Source organism: Lycorma delicatula, chromosome 5 (genome assembly GCF_047948215.1).
Source record: "Lycorma delicatula isolate Av1 chromosome 5, ASM4794821v1, whole genome shotgun sequence".
Classification (NCBI taxonomy): domain Eukaryota; kingdom Metazoa; phylum Arthropoda; class Insecta; order Hemiptera; family Fulgoridae; genus Lycorma; species Lycorma delicatula.
The window spans coordinates 49,368,139-49,394,264 of NC_134459.1; the positions used below are offsets into that span (position 1 = coordinate 49,368,139).

At 33.5% G+C, this 26,126-nt stretch overlaps 1 protein-coding gene across 1 annotated transcript in view; it reads left to right on the forward strand.

Moving 5' to 3' along the window:
- The first annotated feature begins 551 nt into the window (after window positions 1–551).
- The window catches only part of LOC142324925 (lysosomal alpha-mannosidase-like), a 72,465-nt gene continuing 46,890 nt past the window's right edge, over window positions 552–26,126 (forward strand). Inside the window, exons 1-3 of the mRNA XM_075366070.1 lie at window positions 552–945; window positions 9,588–9,690; window positions 12,291–12,372. Coding sequence (XP_075222185.1) covers window positions 778–945; window positions 9,588–9,690; window positions 12,291–12,372 — 353 coding nt within the window. The 5' untranslated portion in view covers window positions 552–777. The remainder of the gene's footprint in view (window positions 946–9,587; window positions 9,691–12,290; window positions 12,373–26,126) is intronic.

The window sequence follows — 26,126 nt, forward strand, 5'->3', positions numbered from 1 at the left end:
AGTGGTAGTGTTTCAGCCTTCGATCCAGAGGTTCTGGGTTCAAATCCCGGTCAGGCATGGCATTTTTCATAAGCTACAAAATTTCCATTCTTATAGGGCAAAATGACCAAAGCAATTGATGCTTGTCATCTAAAAAAAAAGATTAATTTCAATAAAATTATTATCTTTTCTATTATTATTGCTATTTATATATATATATATATATATATACACGTTATTTTTTTTGGCTTTATCTCATAATAAATTTGCTCTATATTAATATTTAGCACTATTGTCATCTGTAATTAAAGTAGGTCATGTTAAAATTAGTTAGGTATACTGACTAAAAAGATGTTACATGAAGAGTGAGACAGCTGTGCTTCAACATATGTTTCCATCTCTCTTTATATGTGCGTGTGCATGCATGTGTATGTATACTAGTGTGTGTGTGTGTGTGTGTGTGTATATATTAGTATGTGTTTGTGTATGTATATTAGTGTGTGTGTGTGTGTGTGCTTTGTGTATGTATGACTGCCTGTTGCTCTTGTCGGTTAATAATGATGTATAACAGTCTGTACTCTACATGCAAAGAGTAAACTAATACTCAGTGAGAGTGTACTGTTGAGTTAGTTAAAACTTATTCTATCAGGAGCAGTAGTACTGAATTCTCCCTTTGTCTAATTAATAAGTAATAAAAAATTTGTTAATGCATAAGTCATGTATTATAAATTTAAACGGCGCCAGGTGTCACATTCATAACTTTCTATAAAATTATTAATTTTACTTTTCAATTGTACTATGGCAAAGTATTCGATTCCAGTAACACGAACATTAAATAAAAATTCTATTTATAAATTTTTTTTAATAATTATCAGCATATTAATTGCATTATTATTATTAATGTTATATTCTATTATTTCTCATAAAGGAATAGAAAATGAGGGAGATAGAATTGATGGATATGAGGTAAGTATCTTTATTATTAATTACTTACACAAATGGAATTAATCAACTTAATAATATAACTGATTTAATTAGAAAACCTTTTCTTACAGATAGGATTTCGAAAATTATGGGTACTTAATTTATTTATATTTAACTAAACTTAATTACAAACATTAAGTGGAATCAATGATGATAAAATGTTAAATTTTTTACAATATTTGAACCCAGGGGACCTTCTGTTTATACAGACTTTAACTTTTTAGATGATACAAATTGATTTCCTTTGATTTGTTACAATGTTAATAATGGTTACTTTCAACCACTGTGTTATTTTAATATTTTTTTTTATCTTAAACATTTAAATAATTATCAATGAAGGCACAAATAAAAATTTTGTTTATAATCAAATAAAACTACAAAAAACATGGCTTATATTAATATACAATTTACTAACATACCATCATTACTTTATCTGTTTGTATACCATTGTGCCTGCTACATGAATTCAGGAAATATATTTTGTTATAATTATATTATAGTATGAATATAAAAAGAACTGAATTTGATTACAGTTCAATTTTTTATGCGTAAATATTATAACATAATTTCGCAATATTTGCCTTATAAAAAATATTTTATTATAAAATCCAAATTAGTTTATAAATGTTTTTGTGTCTTTAATAAATATTTTTAATGAAATTTTCTCAGTACATTAAAAACGAAAAGATTGTATAAAGTTAGCATTTGAATGAGGGAATTTTTAACCAATATCTTGTTAAACATTCTTACTCCCTTGCACTTTGAATACTACTGTAGTATATTTTATTTCATAATTTTACTTTATTCATATTCATTAGAGTATATGATAAGTGATTATCAAGGATTGTAGATATAAGCAGTGGTAGTAGTAATAATAATAATAATAATAGTTTTTGCCTAGATTACATTACTCATTTACTTTTTTATTACTTAATTTGCTGTAGGTCATGGCTTTGACTCCCACTCACATGTTTAAAATATTACTATTCTCAGATAAGGGAATTAATAATACATAAAAAAAAAAATGCTTAGAAGAATGTGGAGGAAAGAATACCAGACGTAATAATTTCTTTTTGTAGATAGAAATTTATCTCATTTATAATTTTTTTTTTTAATTTTAGATAATTAATCATCTAATCTTAGATAAAACTTCTAAATTTTATGGTGAAATCAAAACATGTATCATAAAAGATAATCAAAATTTTATTGGATTAACATTTTTGTTTTTTGAAAAGTTAAAAAAGGGTATAACCATTTCTATGAAGGAGTTATAACTGTTAGGAATGCCTTATGCTTATCTGTAAACTCTTTTAATTTTTCCCAAATTTTTCAAAAAGTAGGTATATTAATTTATTATTTATTTTTAGTTCATACAAATCTCAATCATGAAGTACAGAAGACTTCAGTTGTAATATAGACATAACCAATATAACTTAAAAGAAAAATATAAATGTAATATTAATTTAATTTTGCATTAATAAAGAAGCATATGGAAATATAAAACATCTATGTGCAAGATGTTATTAAGTAAGGAAACTCTTAAATAACTTGTTAATAGTTAATTAGAGAGAAATAAAATTTAGCAAATGTCATTAGCTTGAAACTATCTATTTCTATTATATGATACCACCACAACTGAAATACTCAGGGTTGTCTCCATGGGAAGCTAATCAAAAGTTTTAAATGGAAAGGTAAGGTGTGATAAATCATTTTGAAGGGCTTTGAAAAACAAAAATACTGGCATAAAAAGTTTGAATTATGACATCCCTAACCAAAATGATGACTATTTAAAGTTTTCACAGCGAATTTCAAATGTCTATACTGCACCTCTTAAATAACTGACTGCTTAACAGTGAAACACACACACAAAAAAAAGCATTAGTAAATGCTTCTACATCAAAATGATCTATTTTTCAGTATGAGATCAATATTTGAGAGGTAATGAGGGTTATTTTGAAATTATACACAAAAATCATTAAGTTTTGCCATTTATGTAAGAGCTGTTGTTCTCTGACAGTTTTTGTGTCAAAATTTTTATTTTTCAGTGCCCTTTTAAAAAGATGTGTTACAACCCTACCCTTTCCATTTAAAATCGATGCCTTCTTATAGGGATCCCTCTGTGTGATTAAGACTTTCATACTGAAAAAAATAGGTCATTTCAAGGTAGGAGGATTTTAAAATTTAATTTTTATATTTTAACTGTGAAAAGTTATTTAAGGATTCCCATATTTTATATGAACAAAAAATTTTAATAATTCATCTGATTTTTGGTGTGTCCAGATCAAATGAAAGCATATTTGATTGAATAAATATTATTATAAGCTGATATATTTTAACAGAAAGTTTAAATCCTAAATGTGGAGAGTTTGTTTTGTACAGCCCTTTTTTTAAAAGCAATTATTTCCCAGTGAGTGAAAAGTTATGCAACCTTGAATTCAATAATCCACTGAAGTGGGAAATTTGCTTTTAGGTTGGTACTAAACGTGGGTTGGTAATGCTTGACCTTGTAACAACGTATACACAACAATCAAGTTATCTCTCTCTATTTTGTTTGTCAGTAACAGATATTCTGTTAAGAGAGTATTCAGTTTCAATGTGCATTTATTTTTGAGGTTGTTTTAAATCGCAATCGTTTTTAAGTGCTAGGAAGATGTTTTTCCTCGATTAGACGTACCGTTATTTAGAAATCGGTAGTGTAAATTAATGAAAACAACCCGATTAGCAACAATTTTAAATAACGATTGTGTATCCTGCCAATGGAACCTCAAAATTGAATAAGAAGGCTGTCTCACTAGATTGGAAAGCCATTCGGGAGTGTCCGGAGCGGCGGATTTCTAAATAGGCTAGCTAAGCTATAACATAAGGCGGACATTTTTTACGCGGCCACTAAAAATGAAGTATCAACTTCGCTGAATTTCTTATCTTTCTACTCGCTTCTCGGAAATGAGCCGCACGGTGGCGGTTCGGTGGCAGCGCCTGCCGGTCGTTCAGCCTATAGGCGGCACATTTGTAAATCCGCCTCTGAGTGTCCCCAAAGTTGCAAAGAAATTAAAATTACGTTCGTACCATATTCATGTTTTGCAGGAATTAAAAGAATCCGATCACGGAAAAAGACTCAATTATTGCAAATGATTTATGCGCTTTGTTCGCTTCAATTTTCAGATATTGCGTAACACTTTCTTTAGTGATGAAGCATGGTTTCGTCTAAATAGCTATGTAAACAGCCTGAACAACCGATACTGGAGTGCAGAGAACTCTCAAGATTTTCACAAGACTACATTACAATCAGTAAAGATCGATTTTAGTGCACGATTTCTCAAAAGTAAATAATGATCCAATATTTTTCATTGACACAACCAGCACTACACGGAAACAATACATTTTCTCGGAAACAATATATTATCACTACCAGAAGATTGTAACTGACTTATAGCGTTGCTAGAGGAAGATTAATGCGATTGCTGGTTGGATCAAGATTATGCAACAGCCCACACAGTGAATAACACAAAGCTGTTGTTATGCGAGTAATCTTTGGGGAGAAAGTAATTTCCTGTGGTCTATGGCACCTAGGTCGCCAGATTTAGCTACCATGGATTTTTTCTTTGATTTTATTTAAAAGAAAAAATGTTCATGAGTAATTATCAGCAAAGTCAAAATATCCCATACCAATGCTGCAACCATTGAAAAAGTAGCTGGTAACTTTTTAACAGAAACGTGTCGATGCCTAAATGGCTGCAAATCGAGGACATTTCGAATATTTTTATTGTAACAAAATTTCTGTAAATTATGAAATGAATAATTAATTGCTTATTACTTAAAATTAAATTAAGTTTTTTCATATATTGGTTTCCATGTATGTTTTTTCCAATATGGGTTGAGTAACTTTTTACTCGCTCTATATAGAGTGGGCGGGAATTAACTCCCTACTAAAACTTTTTTATAACTTTTTTAATACTGAACTAATTTTCATGAAACAAAAATATTTTGTTCCTTACAATGGTAGAATTGTTATGCACTGCAAAAATTCCACATAAGCAACACCAGTTTTCGTAAACAGATGGGGATGTTTGCAACAGACTTCTGCCGATAATCCAGTGGTATGTTTCCAAGAACTTGGTGAATTCGCTGTTCCAATTCATCAATAATTTTTGGTTTTGTGGGATGAACTTTCTCTTTCGCCCAGCCCCAGAGGAAGAACTCTCACGGTGTTAGGTCAGGACTCCTTGCTAGCCATTCAAGGGGCCCATGACACCCCAACCAGCATCCTGGAAAATGGGTGTTGAGCCACGTACGGACAGGGCTTGCATAGTGAGGCAGGGCCCCATCTTGCATAAAGATTAGGTCGTTATAATTGTCCCATATGGATACAATATTGTGAACATAATCTTTAAGCATATCAAGGTATTGTTCTGCAATCATTGTCCTGAATGTGACATGGACCCACAACTTTTATGGATGTAATGCCGCACCACACTGTGACCGTTGGGCGATGTTGACTTCTTTCAACAACCACCCTTGGATAACCAATAATAACAATTGTAATGGTTAAAAAATCAGTTTTCATACCAAGCAAGCGTAATCTCCCGATATTTCAAACAATAATACAGTCTTCCGGCGACAATTCCTGGCAGTAATGTGATTTCCATGGATGAAAATTCAACTCTTTCTTCAGAACAGTTCAGATTGTGTGTTGGATTAAACCATTTTCATGAGAGGCCTGTCTTTGTAGTTTTTGAGGACTTTGAGTGAACATTTCCTGAACCACTTGCACAATTCCCTCTGTCCTGGATGTTGAAAACTTAGGTTTTATTAAGTTTTGTATATAAAATGAAAATTTAGATTCTTTAGAGATCCAACAATTCAATTTTTGCAAGATATTCTGCAAAATTATAATTACAAGTATACCAAATATTCTAGTATTATGTATCCACTAATTAAATTTGGAAAACAAAAGCTAAATATGATACTATTTTTTTTTTATGTTTAAAAATTGCATTTCTATATTTTATGTTTGTACATAAATCTTAATAACAATAAAACATATTTTTTGATGATTCAAATATTATGAACTCTACACCATGAAGATTAGCATTCTAATGTAATTACATCATGGTATGGTTGTGGGTTATCAAAACATGTGTACTTACTATGAAGCCAATCTTTTATGTATTTTTTTCAGTCACTGTCCCAAGAAAAATTAAATGGATTTTAATTTTAAATTTTAAATTAGTTATACTGAATTTGTAGATGCTGGATCAGTAAACTTTCAGATTTAAATGACTAAATTATAAATTAAATATTACAATTTAGTGTAAGATAAATTTTAATATAGTAGTTCTAAAAAATTAGCCAATATTAATGATTTGGTATTTTCTATAATTAATAATGATTTTTAAATACTGAATGGTATACATTCATTACTGGAGAGGAAACATAACTTTAAAATGAATAAGAGTAATGAACTGTAATAGAAATAAAGTGATGTAAAGAGATTCACAATTTCTATCCTTCCATACTGTTTATATTCTATCTTTCTTTCTTCCTTTTCTGGTCTTCTCACTCTGTCTCTCCTTCCTTCCCGACCCATTTTGTGTGTTAATCTGTCTGAGTAGTTAGGGAGGTATATCATTGGACTTTCTTGAGTCATTGACTGGCTGACTAAGTAAATGCCTTGGATGCCAGATTGTCTCAATTGGTTTAAAACTTCTAAATTGAAAGTATTTATTTTTAGAATTTATTACATAGTTAAAACTAGTGTCCAAATTTTAACAATAAACTAGTACGATATTCATTCATTTTTTACTTTAAGTAATATATTGTTTTTTATGAGTAGTAATTTTGTGAGTGTGTATTTGTGCAGAACAAATGTAATGATTATTATGCTAATACAATCTGTTTACCTGACAATCTGTTTTTTTATTATTATTCAGGTGAAGGTTATTATACATTTAATTCATCACACATCTTAGAAATAAAATAAACAACTAAATTAACATAAAACATTAAATAAAAGTTGATAGGTTAGACGTTTATAAAACTCTCATTTTTAAGGGTGGAGTTTTAATATCCCAGTCACTTTGTTAAAGGGATGAAAATTTTTCCTGTCCTGATAATGCCTCATTTAGAAAGAAAAAATTGTTTAATTTGATAGATAAATTAAAACAGTAACAAATTAATTAAACTTCTGTGTTACAGAGCTTTGTAAGTCTTTTTTCTTTTTTTAAATAAATCCAATTATTTACAAAAAATATTTCTGGTGAAATATTTTTTTAAGCTAATATATACACAAATAAGATTTTTAATAGTCTCTTTCAGGTTTAACACTCCTTAACCCAGTTTCTCAGATATTTAATAACTTGTTCTAAGAAATTTAACTTGTTCTTATGCTCAGAATTATTAATCAAATTTATACCATTCCTAGGATCTTTAAACAAAGAGAGCTATAATTGTTACTTCCTAAGATAAAAAAATGTACAAAAGCTAAAGATTTCTTAATGATCGATAAAATGTCAAATTACAATTTTGTCAAGAGAGGTCATTGCTTTTCTGACCTTAATAATGAGTACCAATATCTCTCTCTATCTTGACCAGAAGATTCTGGAATTGATTGTAATCGAGCAAGGGACTTGCTCAAATTGCAATTGCAGTTAATGCTGCAAATTTCTACAATTCATTTCCTTCAGAAAATTGGTGGGCATCTAGATAAAAAAATTGGGTGGCCAATTGGTTGAGTGGTTTACATGCTGGCTTCTAGATTATTTGATCTCAAGTTTGCTCTATAGCAAGGGTCAGGTTTTTTTCACGTATTGTTTCAATCATTATCACATCCTTCTGATTAAAATACATACTAAATCATATTGGAGGTTGTGTAGTAAAAAAATAAAACTAAATAAATACAAATTGTGGAAATATTTCCCACCTAACACCACAAAAAATTAGACATTAAATGAAAAGAGAGATGTCGACCTTGCTCTACATTTAAAAAAAGTGGCTAAAATTTTAGGAGTTTCTCTAAAATTTCCTTCAGTTAAAAATCTTTATTTTTATTTACATTCAATTAAAAAAAATGAAACTAAAATCTCTTACTTTCTTTTCAAGACGAAGGTCTGTTTCTTAAAACGGATCCTAATCCTTTTTGGGTTGTTCTAGGAAAAACGTTTGGAAAGTTTCATTAAGATTTTTTATTTTGTTTTGGTGAATTCAGAAGAAACAACTGCCAGATAAGACAGTCATTAAAAATTAAGTGAAGTCAGATATTCTAAGAAATGTTTAAACTCATATTTCCAGAAATAACATTTACGTATTGATTCTACATGTTTGTTTTTTTTTTGAGAGAAGAGATTAGAAGACTAGATTTATTAGATAAAAACTTCTGGTGTTAGACTATTTGTGTAATTGGACACAAAGAAGAGGGCACCTGTAGCATAATAATGAGGAAGGAAAAATTAAATGTAAGGAAAAGAAAGATGTAGTGAAAAAGGAAGATTTATTAATCAGCACAGATGAGGTAATTTACCATCTTGCAAAAGATCCCAAAGGAGTTATATTAGTTCAGATAAATTTATCTCATTACTGCTTATAATAAGTTATTTTACAGAATGCAGTTTATCCACTTAGGATTGTGTCTCTTTTTTTCCTTTTTTAATCTTTTCAATTCTTTTATTGACTCTATTTTGAGATCCTCAAGTATGATTACTCCGTGATACATAATACTGAGGTAATCTGTATTTTTTAGTACGTAGACTGTTAATGAGAGTTCCACAGTTGTACAGTACAGTACAGTTGTACAGTTTTTACAGTAAATAAGTTTGCACATTAACCCACCATGTTGTCTAGTGGTGAATGTGTCTTTACAAATCAGCTGATTTTGAGGTCGAGAGTTCTAAGGTTCAAATCCTAGTGAAGTTAGTGAATGCAGTTACTTCTACGTGGATTTGTATACTAGATTGTTGATACCAGTGTTCTTTAGTTAAACCCTGGTTGATACCAGGGTTTAAATTAACCACACATCTCAGCAATGGTCGAACTGAGTCTATGCAATACTATACGCTTCCTTTACACTCATACATATCATGCTCATTCATCCTCTGAAGTAATCCTAATGGTGGTTCCAGAGGCTAAACAGAAAAAAAAGAAAAGTAGACGTTTGCACACCTAAGGAAAGCCAAATTTCTTTGAATCTTCTTTTTTGAATTCTTTAAAAAGATTCTTCCCTTTCCTGTTTGTAGTCTATCAGAATATGCTTATCTTATTAACAATGATTGATGATCTGTTCTCCTTTTTAATATGTGTACAAATTTGATAGTTTTGTGTAAATTATTCATAAAAAATTGCTAGTAAATTTAGTTTTGTTTCTTATATTAGAAAAAGTTATTTACGTCATTCTACTGTAAATATCTTATAGTAAGATATAAGATAGATCTTGGTAAGTAAATGGGTGCTATATTTATGTTTTATTGCTGGGCCAAAAACCATGGAGATCAATTAGGATTATTTGAGTTATGTTAAGACTTTTTATGGGTACTTTTCCTAATTTTGGTATGCACACATAAAAAAAACAAAACATTATAACTATATTATGAGAAAAATATGCATAATTTGTATCTTGTATATTTGTTTTTAAGCATTGTCCACTATCAAAGCCAGGAAAGATAAATATACATATCCTGGCCCATACACATGATGATGTAGCGTGGCAGAAAACATTTGATCAATACTATTATGGAAGTGAGTACAACATTTTGCTATGTTTTTGTCCAATTTCGCTAATAAAAATCAATGAAAATAAAACCAGTCAAGCTAATAATAAAGATGACAAATCAAACCAGTTTAATAAATACAATATTGTTTAAAAAAAAACATACATCAGATTGTTTTCATTCTTGTAAATACAGTATCTAATAAATATTTTGATGTTTCTGGTAAATTTGGTTAAATTTGTTGTTTCAAAATATTATAGTTTTAAAATTATTGTAAAGTATATTCTTAATGTAGTATAATTTGCACCAGAGCTAAATGTAATTGCAAAGATTTTTTGTTGAAAAAATGTGTTTTAGTATTTGTTTTAATTATCTACAGGCAATTAACTAGCTCTGACGTATATAGACGATGTATAGACTGATGTATATAGACAAGCTATTATTCATATATAAAATTAAGGTGATATTTCATTAATTATAAATTCATTATTGAGACTAAAACTTAAAAAAAAGAAAAACAGCAAATTAAAATGGCTTACTCTTGACGAAATACATTAATAAAAATAGTAACAAAAATATAATTAATAACTGAGAAAAGTTTTGAATATAGTAATGAGATTAAGGAAATAGGAAATTTATTTTAAATTACTTATATTTATATTTAAAAATACACTCAAAAATCTAAAATAGATTATTATTAAAAGTAAATAATAATCTAATACATGTCAAAGATTGTAATAGAAGCAGAATAATTCATTTTACATTAGTAATTGAGATGATAAATATACCTTTATATACAAGGGCGGTCCAGAAAGTAACTTACGTTATTGCCTAGCGTGGAGGTGGGTGGAGATAGAGCCGCCGTCTTGGCGTCAAAACGTCTACATTCAGTACGCATCAAGCTGTCGTCGCGTGTGGACTGTGAATTTTCTACTTTGTTCGCTGTGAATTATTGGAATGTGCGTTTCAATAGAAAATCCCGCAAGTTGTGAGGTGCGTACAGTGATTAGATTTTTAATGGCAAAAATCCTCAAATCAATTGAAATTTATCGGCAACTTTGTGAGGTGTACGGAGATGGAATGAGTGAAGGTGGAGTGAGGCAGTGATGCATTCAGTTTAAAAACGGCCGCACCAATGTTTATGATGAGGACCGCTGTGGTCGGCCTAGCCTTGTGACTGATGAAATGACAATGAAAATCAACGAAAAAATTCGTGAAAATCGCCGCTTTACGATTACAGAACTCTCGCTTCATTTTCCCAAATTTCACAAAGTTTACTGTATGAAATTGTGTTGGGAAAGCTTGGTTATCACAAGTTTTGTGCTAGATGGGAGCCAAAAATCTTGACGGAAGACCACAAAAAACAGCGTCTTACTGCATCGCTGAATTTTCTCGAAACCTACGATAAGGATGGTAACGCACTACTCGATCGTGGTCATAACTGGAAATGAGACATGGTTAAAGCATATCAATTGTGAGACAAAAAAACAGTCCGTGGAATGGGGGCACAGAGTTCTCCCAGAAAATCAGTAAAGTGTTTGCAAACATTGTCAACCAGAAAGATTATGGCAACTGTGTTTTGGGACGCTCAGGGAGTACTTCTGGTTGATTTCCTTGAATGTGGCAAAACAATTAATTCAGAAAGGTATTGTGAAACATTGACAAAACTAAGGCGAGCGATACAAAACAATCGTCGGGCAAAACTGAGCTAAACAAATATCATCTTCTTACTTATTACTTAGCTAACTAACAACATACTTATTATTGGGGAGAGAAATTCTGCAAGAAAATAACATTTTGATTCAACTAAAAATTACTGTAACCTTTGGTCAAAAACTATTCATCATCATACGTACCAACCTCCTGCAGTAACTTCTCAATGAAATAATGAAGCTAATTTCTATGAAATCATAAAGAAAATTGAGATATAAAACAAATTAAACCAATTAAATGTTTAGATGCCTTAATCGATTGTTGCATTAAGTGGGATAAGAATATGTGATTTATAAATTTTTTATAAATTTTGTAACAGAAATTTCAAGTTAGTGAGCCATATTAAGAAATTCAAGATTAGTGAATTTGGTTGTAGAGCAGTGATTCTCAAACTGTGCGCTGCGGTGCATGGTTTGGGAACCACAGCCTCTTCAGAGGGGTGCCGCAAAATAATTAATTGAACCAAAACATTTATAATTAATTATTAATTTAATGTTAATAAAGTAAAAAAATAATGAAGATATATGAGTTTTATTTATTTTTATCTCTTACTTGCAAGTAGTCATACTTTTACTTAGGGTAGGGCACCAAGGGCACCATGGAAAAAGTGTGCCACGACTTGGAAAGGGGCTGCAATTTGGAAAAGTTAAGGAACCACTGTTACAGGAATTAATGTAAAGAATAGAAAAGAAAAAGAAGACAAAAATTACAATATACAATCTTTAATAATTTATAATATAGAAAAAATGTTGAGCCTAAGAGATTGATGCAAAGTGGAAAAGAATTAAAAAGTGTATCAAATCAGCCAAATGACTGATTGATGTATAAAATAACTGTATAAATATGTTTCATTTTTTACCATAATGCTACTTTTTTAATTGCATTTTTATAACGTTTTCCCTGTTTTTATTATAGCTAATTCACGTGATGATTATGCTGCAGTACAGTTCATTTTGGATTCAGTCATTGATCAGTTGATAGCTAATGAAAGCAGAAGGTTGGTGATACGTTTATTGTAATTGCGATTATGTTACAATTATATTTTAGTTAGTAATACAGATGTTTTGTTATTTTAATGGTGTTGATTGCTACAGTCATTAACAATTTTATATAAAAAACAATCCATACAAAGGAAATTTGAACCCAGTATTATTTAACTTCAATGATACAAAGGAATTGGAATTAAATTTGGTTTATTAACTATAAAAACTTAATTTAATTCATATCACAATAATAGCCAGGTTCACAATAAAAGCCACGTAAAAGATTCTGGGAAGTCATACAATTCTGATAACTTGGTTATCAGGACTTTGCCCTCAGCAGCCTACTAACCAGGAAGAGATTATTAATAATTCCTTAGTTTTGAAAACTTTCAATTAAATTTATTACATGTTTTTGATAATGGAATCTCACTGTCCTCTAATCTTAAAAAAAAGTATTTTACACCGAGTGAAATTTTGATATATGGGACTCATGGTGACCCCCACCATAATTGCATATCCAAGGGATATGGGGCTATTATAGCCCCACCCCCTTGACCAAGTTTAACCAAAATTAATGGAACAATGACCCGCATTTATAAGTCATCATACAAAATTTCATAAAAAGTTGTTTATTTAGTCTGAAGATATCAAGCAAAATGATAATTGACAAAAAAGTTATAAAACTAGGTTTACTGTACCCCCATTCCTGAATAATATGTGCAAATACATAACCAAAATGACCTACTAATGCATTGGAATCATCTATTCGGTACAAAAATGTGACTTTGAGTCCATAAATAACAAAAAAGAAAAAAGTGTTAATTTGACCCCATCCCTTTATGAAAGTTTGAATAAAACCAAACACCATTAGAAAGTAACATAAGGGGCATTGAATTGCATGAAAAACTTATCTATTCTTTGAATAAAAGTTTGAGATACAAGACCTCTTCCTACCACCTTGATCGATTATGACCTAAATTAATTCGGATTAGTAGCTCCATATGCAAAAATCATTGTGCCAAATTTCATTCAAATTGGTTCATCCAGTCTGGAGATGTGAAGAAAAAAAACAAGCTAACGCACAGGGTGCTGTATGTACAGGGTGTCCTATATAAAACGCAACCCATCAATCACTCATACTTGAAATTTCAAAAGTCAAGCTTACTCCCTTACTCGTTGTTGAAATGCACTCGTCCAACATCTGAACATCGCGGCGACGCAGTAGAACACTACCGATAGTAACAACAATGCAATCATAACGTTCAGTGTATTGCTAGAGACAAGATGGTGTTTTCGCTAGATGAACGTGTTTTCATTGTTGAGTCGTACTTCAGTATGAAATCAGCGGCTGCAGTGCAAGATTTGTTTCGCCATAAGTATCTAGATAAACCAGCTCCTAACAAAACATCAGTATTAAGGTCAGTTGCAAAATTTAGAGAGACTGATTCTGTTAATAACAAGGAACACAAAAGATCTGCGTCAGTGTTGAATACAGATACAGTCACTGAAATCAAAGACCGATTATTCGCCTCGCCAAATAAATAGATCAGACGTTTGTCTGCTGAAATTAATTTGTCTAAATCAACCGTTCATCGGGCGACCAAACAATTACAATTACGACCTTATCGCATTCAAACGGTTCATCAACTTCTTGAGCCCGACAAAGAAAAACGGCTACAATATTGTCAATGGTTCCGTCGATTTCTGCGCGAGGGAATTAATGTTATGGATTCGTTATTTTTCACAGATGAAGCACGGTTTCATTTGCATGGCTACGTAAACAGCCAAAACAGTAGAATTTGGAGTGCTGAAAATCCCCACGTTTATCACGAAAATCAATTACACCCGCAGAAGTTGGGCGTGTGGTGCGCTATATCGCGGAAGAAAATAATCGGTCATATTTTTTTTGAGTACAACATTAATGCAGAACGATATCAGGATATTTTATTTCAGTTCATCGCACTCTTGGAAGAGGAAGACAGACACTGCTGGCTACAACATGACGGTGCGACATCGCACTACGCAAGTTCAACTTCTGATTTCGTCGAGGAATTCTTTGGTAATCGTGTTATCGGTCGAGGCTTGTGGCCACCAAGATCTCCACATTTGACTGCGGCGGATTTTTTTCTATGGGGTTACCTCAAAGCAACAAACCACAAACACTTGAACGATTGAAAGTAAATATTGAACAAGCTGTATTAAATATCCAGCCACAAACTATGAAAAAAGTTGCAAGAAACGCTGTAAAAAGAATTGAAGCTTGTATTCAAGAAGATGGCGGCCACTTCCAACATTTACTCTAAATGTAAGGTAATGGATGGTAATAATAAAAATTACATTTACATTACACATGCCTTTTTATTATTTCAATACCTACCAATATAAGGTTGGGTTGCGTTTTATATGGTACACTCTGTATATACATCTTTCTGGAGTTTTCTAATGTTAAAATTATGTTTTTGTTGTTAGAGAAGGGGGTAATAAAATATCAAGATCTACAAAAATCCAATATCAAAAATTTAAACTGAATAACATATTTTACCTTACATAGAATGTTGTACAGATATAGTATAACTACATATGAGTTACTTGTAGAAAACTACATAACTGGGAAACTAAAATTGCATTTGCATAACAATTTTTTAATCTATTAGTCAAAGTGTGAACTAATCTATTAGTGAAGTGTGAAGGTTTGAAATGAAAATACGAAATTGGATTTGAGTTATCTTATTGTAAATTCTCTATTAATAATTTTATTTACTAAAAAGTAAATTTCAGATACAGAGATTTTACATATCACTTAATGCTGAAAGATGACAGTTTAATGTACTGTAGAAAAATATTTTCTGTTAATTGACTCTTTTTTGTAGTTGAAAATTACTTATTTTTTTAACTATTACTTTACAAAACATCAACTGGTTTTTATTGAAATTTTGAGAATTAATTTACACATTAAAAAAAAAATATTTTTAGATCAATATCTTTCATCTTGGAATTATTGTTAAAAGGTTTATTTCTAAACAGTTTTTTGTTCTATATTTTATTGTTATGTAAATTTGTATTTTGTATTATGTAAATTTTTTATTATTAATGGTATAGAGTTTTTGTATTACTATTACTATTTAATACTGTCAAATATATAATTTTACTTTTAAATTAAGAAAAGTCTGCATTAATTATTAAATAAATATTAAATTCATGAATTTTTAATCAAGATAACAATCTTCTGCTTAGTATTATAAAAAGATTTCTCAAAGCAGTTTCATCTGATTAATATCCAGTAATCTGATTTATAGTTTAACTTTCCATATAAGACAAATCTTTAAAACCCCAACATTCATTTTGAAACACTCTATATTTAATAAAGTAAATATTTACTTATTTTTACCTATATTTTACTGAAATTAATCTTTTATTCGTGTTATTCCTCTGTACTGTTAAATTATATTAAATGAATTATCTAGCACGGGTAGTACAGAATACTGAGATAAGACATATCTTACCTTAATTCTTCATGAAAGTACTTTCAAGTTAGGTAAGATATTTCTTATCTCAATATTCTGTACTAGCTGGTTTATTTAATAAAATTTAAATATAAATTTACCTATATTTCCATTTTTCTAACTTAAATGTTATATAAAGTAATTCAGAAGAAATAAATAAATAAGATTTATTTAATAACGTTTAAGAAAATACACAGTATGTCTGAAAAGTTCTGAACTAAAATAAATAGAAACACAGATTTAAAGATAAACGATTTTACTCACATCAGCCCTCTATATAGAACCCTTCTATAGCTATACACTCGTCGCAGAGCCGGTAGAGCCTGTTAAACACTCTGGAGAAATCACTTTGTGGAATCGCCTTCAACTGCTAGGTGCAAGCCCTTTGGATGGCCGGAGTGTCGTCGAAAAAGCGGCCTTTCATCTTCAACTTGAGTTTCGGGAACAAAAAAAGTCTGCTGGAGCCAAGTCGGATGAATAGGGCTGGTGGGACAAGACGTTGATTTTATTTACGGCGTAATAACGTGTTAAATCTCCTCTAGCCTCCTCTATGAATCATGAGACCTTGCCGTTGGTGAGGGGGCTTGAGTGCTCAGGGATACAGAATAACTGGACCGAAGGTGCAACCATATCGGAGAGGTATCTGTTGAGAGCCAGACTAAGGAATGATTCCTGAAAGAGGGCAGCAGCTCTTTCAGTAGTTTTTTTTTTTTTTTTTTTTTTTTTTTAGGGCGAAAAACGCTTGTGCGTTATCATCGCCCGGAGTCTTTTTTTTAATATAAAAAATAAAAGGATTTAAAACTATTCTAAAAGATGAATAAAACTTACGACTAATATCACAGATAAAAACTAATATAAAATCAAGAGTAAATAGAATTTTACAAAGTCCAAGATGGGTGTAAAGGGCCCATTCCTGGATAACAAAAGACTAAAAAAAAAAAACTAAAAACCATAAAAGATCTAATATAAAACTTAAAACTAAAACAACAAAATGAAATAAAACTTAGAACTAACACAAATTATATAATTAAAACTAGGTTAAAAATAAAAATTAAAAAGTTGAAATAAAACTTAAAACTAACATTACTAAAATCTTACAACTAATATCACAGACAGTCTTTAAAATATTAAAAATAAAAAAAAATAAATAAATAAAATAAATAAAAAATAACTATATAAAATTTAACAAATTCCGATAAGGAGTGTAAAAGGCTCCTAATCGGATAAAAAAAAAAAAAATAAATAAAGAATAAAAAAAAAATCAAAAACTCAGAAAAAGAAACTTATTTAAAAACTCTTCTAGCATTAAAAAATATACGCAACGATATTAAATTTTTTGCATTAACCCAGCACTTCGAAGAAATAAAAACAACCGGGTTAAAATTTCATTATCATTGCACAAGACACCACGGATGTTTCTGGGTAGATTAAATTTACGACGCAACGCCGCATAACATATGCAATCCACAAGTATATGGTGCACAGTCATGGGGCAGTTGCATCGTGCGCATAGGGGTGCTTGTCCTCTTATCATCAGGTAATCGTGTGTGATCCTCGTGTGTCCTATCCGCAATCGACAAAGGACTACTTCCTCACGCCGAGTTTTTCTGTATGAGGTGTCCCATGGTAACACAGAATCTTTAATCTGTCTGAGTTTATTATCAACGGTAGCCGTCCAGTCACCTTGCCACCACGCTCTCAGTGATTGTTTTACACAATTAATAAAATCAGAGGTAGCAATTCGGTTGGTGAAAGGAGGCTGATTACATGCTTCTTTGGCAGCAGAATCTGCATGTTCATTACCTGGAATCCCTACGTGGCTAGGGACCCAGCAAAAACTTAATTCTGTGTTGCGATTATTCAACTCAGCGATTGCGTTATAAATTTCAATGACGATAGGATGTTTAGAATAAAAATTTTTTAAGGCATGGAGAGCACTACACGAGTCACTGCAAATAAGAATTTTTCTATATTTAGGGTTAATGATGTTTAGAGCCTTATTTATAGCATATAGTTCAGCGGTAAACACACTCGTAATACCGGGGAGACCAAACATATAAGTTCTCTCATTGACAACAAAAGCACACCCAACTGTATCGTTTTGTTTCGATCCATCAGTGTATACAACCGCGTCTGGTTTCGTCTTGGAGAGAACACACTGAAACATCTGCTGAAAGACGATAGATGGTGTTGATTGTTTATTATATGTAGTCAGGTCAAAATTAAAATTTATGAGGTTTATTCTCCATGGAGGATATGAGCAAGGGTACATAGGAAAGAATGACGGTGTGTCAACATTTATATGCTGCAGCAGACGCCAGGTACGGACACCTACAGGTGCAGTACGACGTGGATGATCCTCATACTTTCCTAGATTAGGGTTTTTAAAGACTGACTCAAGAACCGGGTGATTTGGCTGTCCTCTGAGACGAGCAAAATAAGATAATAAGAGCTGGTCTCGTCTATCCCAAAGTGATGGTTCACCACAGTCTACAAGTAAGCTTGCGACAGGACTTGATCTAAACGCACCTGTGGCAAGCCGAAGGAAAGCATGATGTACACTATCCAGACTTTTAAGCACGCTTTGACGAGCTGAAGAGTAGGCGACACAACCATAATCTAAACGGGAGCGAACAAAGGAATAGTAGAAACGTATCATACATGATCTATCGGCTCCCCAGTTGTGTTAGTAAGGACTCGCATCATATCTAGAATTTTGGAACATTTTGTTTTCAATTCTTTTAAATGTTTGACCCAAGTAAGACGGCTATCAAAAAATAAACCTAAAAACTTGACGTAAGTAGAGATAGTAATAGTCTCTCCGTTCAGAAAAATTTGCGGAATAGAAGGGTTTCGTAGCCGAGAAAAAACCACACATTTAGTTTTTTCGGATGAAAATGTGAAACCAGTAATCCTGGACCAAGCTTCAAGGTGAGATATAGTGTTCTGCAGTAGTCTCTCTGCTGTAGGTGCCGAACGGCTTGCAATGTAGATAGCAAAGTCGTCAGCAAATAGAGAGCATGAGACAGGAGCCTGAACACATTTGGTAATATCGTTTATGGCTACAGAAAATAAGGTGGCACTTAATACACTACCTTGGGGCACTCCATTCTCCAAGATGACACTATCTGAGAGCGAATCATCCACACGAACACGAGCCGTTCGGTGATTTAAGAATCCCCGGATAAAAGCAAGCATATTGCCCTTGATTCCCCATTTTTTGAGAGTGTTAAGAATACCACGTCGCCAGGCTGTGTCATACGCCTTTTTTTATATCGAAGAAGATAGCGACGAGGTGCTGCCGATTTAGGAAAGCGTTTTGTATGGCTGTTTCCAGTGACACTAAATGGTCAATAGAAGATCGTCCTTGTCGAAAACCACACTGTTCTGGAGATAGAAAGCCATGTTTCTCCAAGTACCATGTAAGTCTGCGGTTTACCATTCTCTCCATTATTTTACACAAAACGCTTGTTAATGATATAGGGCGATAGCTTGAGGGGTTCGTCTGGTCTTTACCAGGTTTTAGTACTGGTATAATAACTGCTTCTGACCAGCTGGGTGGAAAGACTTGTTCGGAAAATAAAACGTTGAAAATATTCAAAAGTTGTTGTAGTGCCGAATTAGGAAGGTGTGAAAGCATGGAAAGGCGAATGTTGTCCGGTCCAGGGGAAGTGTCCCGTGAATTTTTAAGGCATGTAACAATTCTTTAAATACGAATGGAGTGTTTAATTCACCAACCGAATCACCAATGTTTAACGATAATACTTCTATTTGTATCTTGTACCGTTGAAAATCGTTATTATATGATGAGGTGAGAGACACCGAGCGGAAAGATTTTGCTAGACTATTTGCCACTTCCGAAGATGAAAGGAGTTCTCCTTCATCAATAAGACCAAGAATAGATTGTTTCGGTGATCCGAAGATTGGACGAATTTTCTTCCATACAGTAGACGTGGAAGTAGTGCGTGAGATAGTGCTCACGTATTTCGTCCATGAATTCCTCTTAGCGTCCAAGAATACTCGACGGCACACCGCTCTAGCCCTGCGGTATAAATTTAGATGTTCTGTTGTAGGCCTACGATTAAATTTACGTAGTGCCTGCCGTCGATTCCTAATAGCATTTTTGCAATCATCGTTCCACCATGGAACGAAAGGACGTCTAGGATTACCCGATGTTTGTGGGATATATCTGTTGGCATTCTCAAGTATCATGGACGTAAAAGAAGAATATTGGTCGAGGATGTTCGCTCCATCGTCATACTGAGATTGGAATGCTTTATGGTATCCGTTCCAATCTGCCTTTTCGACAATCCATCTCCGTGGCCTTCTTTTAGTCTCGCAGTCTACACCGAAACTAATAATAATTGGTCTATGATCACTGCCGTGAAAGTCATCACAAACCGACCAATTAAAATGAGGGAGTACATTCGGTGAGCATATGGAAAGATCAAGGTTAGATACAGTACCAGTTGATAAGGACATAAATGTGTGTGATCCATTATTCAGTAGGCAAAGGTCAAAATCTTGTCTCAATCTGTTTATCATATTTCCTCGAGTGGAGCAGAAGGTTGAGCCCCAGGAAATATGATGGGCATTGAAGTCTCCTACTATTAATGATGGAGATGGTATTTGTGTGAGGAGATTTGAGACATCTAAAGCACTGAACTCAGTGTTCGGTGAGAGATACAGATTGCAGATATGCAATTTGAAGGGAATAGAGACCTTTACTGCAATAGCAGGGATAACAGTGGTTAATTGAATTCTTGTAGCTGACACCCCATTCTTCATGAAAATCGCTACTCCACCACTCTCCCTACTGTCTACTAGGCAGTCGTATCTCTCGCAGAAGTATCCTCTAAGTGTAATTCGGTCATGCTGTAGAAGGTGAGTTTCTTGGAAACACATGATTAGTGGATCATGTGTGTGCGCGCTAGTACTCTAATATCTTCAATGCGGGAACGAATACCCCTAACATTCCACTGAATAATGTTCATAAGTGTAAAAAATAAATAAAAAAATAAATTTCGGAAATTATATAAAAATTAGTTGTACGTGATTCGGTTTTTCTTTTTTGTATTTTTTATTTTAAAGAACTCCGATGCCCTAGGGTCGGGTGGTTCTTCAACCATATCCTCCAGTATATGAGGTGATGGTGGAGAAGATTTATTTGAATGGGATGCTGTAGTTGACATCCCAGAGGAGATAGTTATGTGGGTTCCCTTTATGGGGAGCTTATTAGGTGGCTTACTGCCAGCTGTGATAGTCGCTATTCGTGGCGGTACGACTTTGGGAATAGGAACTTTCGTATGTATCATACTGTTTGATTCACTAGCTGCGACGGGGGACTTTTTATTCATTTTTGTCAGCTCTGAGATAGTGGCTGTAAGTGAAGCTACTTGATCAGATAGCATCTGAACAAGTTTTTTAAGCTCATTGCAGGATCCGCACTGTTGATTATTAACATTTGTAGGAATTTGTTTAGATGTAGCGGTGGCAAAAGATACGTCTGGTTTAACCAGGTTCCGTGAATTGTTTATCTTTTTATATTCTCTACGTGCAGCCGGAAAAGATAGTTTTTGCTCCGTACTGATTTTGAGAATTGCCTTTTCTTCTTTAAAGGTTGGGCAATCTCGGGAGCGGGTTGTATGTGGACCACTGCAGTTTGCGCATTTTTCACTTTCTTCGCAGTTAGTGTCATTGTGACCTTCTTTAGAACATCGAGCAAAGATCTCAGTTTTTGTACAAGATGTTGTAGTATGACCAAAACCTTGGCATCTGAAACATCGCCGTGGGTTGGGTATGAATGGTCGTACCCGAACCGAGAGGTAACCCACTTTAATCTTCTCTGGTGGAACAGGGAGATTGAATGTTAATATAAGAGACGGTGTCGGTTCTTCTGTTCCGTTCTGCCGTTTCATTATACGTTTTACTTCAACAACATCTTGGTGGCAAAGCTCATCAACTATTTCAGAGATATCTATATCTAGAAGGTTTCTACAAAAAATTACACCCCGGCTCGTATTTAGCGTTTTGTGGTATTCTGCACTTATATTTATGCCACCCATATTACGGAGACGTAAGATAGATCGACTCTGTTCATCGTTGAATGTTTCAACCAGAATCGATCCGTCGCGTTCGATTTCCTGATGTTCTTCGGGGAGCCACTTGCACCTGTTACAGTTTTATTTATAAGGAAAGGTGAAACCTTTTGGAGGGAGCCACCTTCCTGACTATTTCTGAGAACAATGAATCTAATATTTTTATATTTCGATTCTAAGAAATTCTTTTCAATAGGACTTTTATCCTCGTCAGACCGAGGAAGAGATCCTCGTCTGATCGAGGTCTCTTCGCAAGACTTAAATTGGTGGTTTTTTCAGATGGACCACCAACCATCATTGTGTTTGTTATTGGAACTGAAATTTTGGTCCCACGAGTACCGGCGAAAAATGGACCACTCCAGCAGAGCGCACGCGTACTGGAGCTAGAGCTAAATACAACTGGGTTCGCCTGGTGCCCAGAGGACATCGTTCGAGACTCACTACGTAGAGCCATTCACCCATCGGCACGATTTGTTCCCACCTTGGGTTACGGTTGCGTTTCGTAAGATGTCGCAACACCACCGAGTGTAAATGTAAGAAAAATCAGTGTAGGTTGTTGTTGTGTAATTGTGTATGTGTGTATGTTGTAATTTATGTTGTGTTCTTGGTGTAGTATATGTGTAAAATGTAAAGTGTTCCGCAGCTCATTGTATAGTGAGAAGGAAAGCTGCAGAGGCTAGGCCCATGGGGACGCCAACCCCCAAAGTCTTAAAGAATAAGACTCCCCGTCGGGGTCTTTCAGTAGTTGTTAGGGGCGTGAGTCACAATGACTTAAATGGCCATATCAACATCGCTCAGTCCTCTGAGTACTGCGCAGCTGAAAGCAATGGAAAACTACAGCTGTTTTTTTTCCAAGAAAATGTGGCTCTCTGCATTTTCACATAGTAATAATGGAGGCGCCTTCCTTGGTAAAATATTCCGGAGGTAAACTAGTCTCCCGTTTGGATCTCCGGGTGGGGACTACTAAGGAAGGGGTCACCAGAAGATTGAAAAATAACATTCTGCAAGTCGGAGCGTTGAATGTTAGAAGCTTAAAAAAGGTTAGTAGGCTAGAAAATTTAAAAAGGGAAATGGATGGGATGAATGTGGATATAGTAGGAATTAGTGAGGTTCGGTGGGAAGAGGAAGGCGACTTTTGGTCAGGTGATTTTAGAATAATAAACTCAGCTTCAGATAATGGGCAGGCAGGAGTAGGTTTCATAATGAACAAGAAGATAGGGAAGAGAGTAGAATAATTCAAAACGCATAGCAATAGAATCATTGTAATAAGGATAAAATCAAAACCTAAATCGACAACGATTGTTAACATCTATATGCCTACAAGCGCCCATGATGATGATGAGGTAGAGTGTGTATACGAAGAAATTGATGAAACAATTAAACACGTAAAAGGAGATGAAAATTTAATAATAGTTGGAGATTGGAATGCAAGCATTGGAAAAGGCAAGGAAGGAAATATAGTGGGTGAATACGGGCTGGGCAAAAGGAATGAAAGAGGGGACCGACTTATAGAGTTTTGCACGAAGTATAATTTAGTAATTGCCAACACCCAATTTAAAAATCATAATAGAAGAATATACACTTGGAAAAAGCCAGGCGATACTGCAAGGTATCAGATAGATTATACCATGGTTAAGCAAAGATTTAGGAATCAACTCGTTGACTGCAAAACTTACCCTGGAGCTGACATTGATAGCCATCATAATTTGGTGATAATGAAATGTAAATTGGGATTTAAAAACCTGAAGAAAAGGTGTCAGATGAATCGGTGGAATTTAGGGAAGCTTGAGGAAGAGGAGGTAAAGAAGATTTTTGAGGAGGACATCGCAAGAGGTCTGAGTAAAAAAGATAAGGTAGAAAATGTAGAAGAAGAATGGGAGAATATTAAAAAGGAAATTATTAAATCAGCAGAAGCGGACTTAGGCGGAACAAAGAGAACTGGTAGAACACCTTAAGTTTCAGATCATATATTGCAGCTGAAGGATGAACTTAGAAAATATAAGAATGCTAGTGATGAAGAAAGTAAAAGGAACTACCGACAATTAAGAAATGCTATAAACAGGAAGTGCAAACTAGCGAAAGGAGAGTGGATTAAAGAAAAGTGTTCAGAAGTGGAAAGAGAAATGAACATTGGTAAAATAGACTGAGCATACAGGGAAGTTAAGGAAAATTTTGGGGTACATAAATTAAAATCTAATAATGTGTTAAACAAAGATGGTACACCGATATATAATACGAAAGGTAAAGTCGATATTGAAGAGTTATACAGAGGAAATGAATTAGAAAATGGTGTTATAGAGGAAGTTGAGTAGGATGAAATGGGAGAATCAATACTGAGATCTGAATTTAAGAGAGCATTAAAAGATTTAAATGGCAGAAAGGCTCCTGGAATAGACGGAATACCTGTAGAATTACTGTGCAGTGCAGGTGAGGAAGCGATTGATAGATTATACAAGCTGCTTTGTAATATTTATGAAAAAGGGGAAGTTCCGTCAGACTTCAAAAAAAGTGTTATAGTCATGATACAAAAGAAAGCATAAATGTGAAGAATACAGAACAGTTAGTTTAACTTGTCATGCATCAAAAATCTTAACTAGAATTCTATACAGAAGAATTGAGAGGAGAGTGGAAGAATTGTTAGGAGAAGACCAATTTGTTTTCAGGAAAAGTATAGGGACAAAGGAAGCAATTTTAGGCTTCAGATTAATAGTAGAAGAAAGATTAAAGAAAAACAAACCAACATACTTGGCGTTTATAGACCTAGAAAAGGCATTTGATAACGTAGACTGGAATAAAATGTTCAGCATTTAAAAAAAATTAGGGTTCAAATACAGAGATAGAAGAACAATTGCTTACATGTACAGGAACCAAACAGCAACAGTAACAATTGAAGAACATAAGAAAGAAGCCGTAATAAGAAAGGGAGTCCGACAAGGATTTTTCCTATCTCCGTTACTTTTTAATCTTTACAGGGAACTAGCAGTTAATGATGTTAAAGAAGAATTTAGATTCGGAGTAACAGTACAAGGTGAAAAGATAAAGATGCTACGATTTGCTGATGATATATTAATTCTAGCCGAGATTAAAAAGGATTTAGAAGAAACAATGAACGGCATAGATGAAGTCCTACGCAAGAACTATCGCATGAAAATAAACAAGAACAAAACAAAAGTAATGAAATGTATTAGAAATAACAAAGATGGACCACTGAATGTGAATATAGGAGGAGAAAAGATTATGGAGGTAGAAGAATTTTGTTATTTGGGAAGTAGAATTACTAAAGATGGACGAAGCAGGAGCGATATAAAATGCCGAATAGCACAAGCTAAATGAGCCTTCTGTAAGAAATATAATTTGTTTACATAAAAAATTAATTTAAATGTCAGGAAAAGATTTTTGAAAGTGTATGTTTTGAGTGTCGCTTTATATGGAAGTGAAACTTGGACAATCGGAGTATCTGAGAAGAAAAGATTAGAAACTTTTGAAATGTGGTGCTATAGGAGAATGTTAAAAATCAGATGGGTGGATAAAGTGACAAATGAAGAGGTATTGCGGCAAATAGATGAAGAAAGAAGCATTTGGAAAAATATAGTTAAGAGGAGAGACAGACTTATAGGCCACATACTAAGGCATCCTGGAATAGTCGCTTTAATATTGGAAGGACAGGTAGAAGGAAGAAATTGTGTAGGGAGGCCACGTTTGGAATATGTAAAACAAATTGTTAGGGATGTAGGATGTAGGGGGTATACTGAAATGAAACGACTAGCACTAGATAGGGAATCTTGGAGAGCTGCATCAAACCAGTCAAATGACTGAAGACAAAAAAAAAAACGTGTTAAAACTGTTGCAATGTGTGCCGATGCATTGCCGTGCAAGAGAGTTCAACTGCCCGGATCCCGGTACTCGGGTCGGGTTCGACGAATGCGACCCATCAGGCGTTTCATTACTTCCAAATAGTTTAGAATTCACGGTTTAACCAGTTGCGCGTACACTTCTGCAATGTTTTCATCGTGAACAGCTGTTGACGGTCTCCCGCTTCGTTCGTCGTCATCAACGACTCTCTACCGTCTTTAAACCGCTTCCACCACGTGTATGTTGTAGTACGAGATGCGGCTTCATCACTGAATACCCGCTGTATCATAGAATAAGTTTCAACCAAAGATTTTT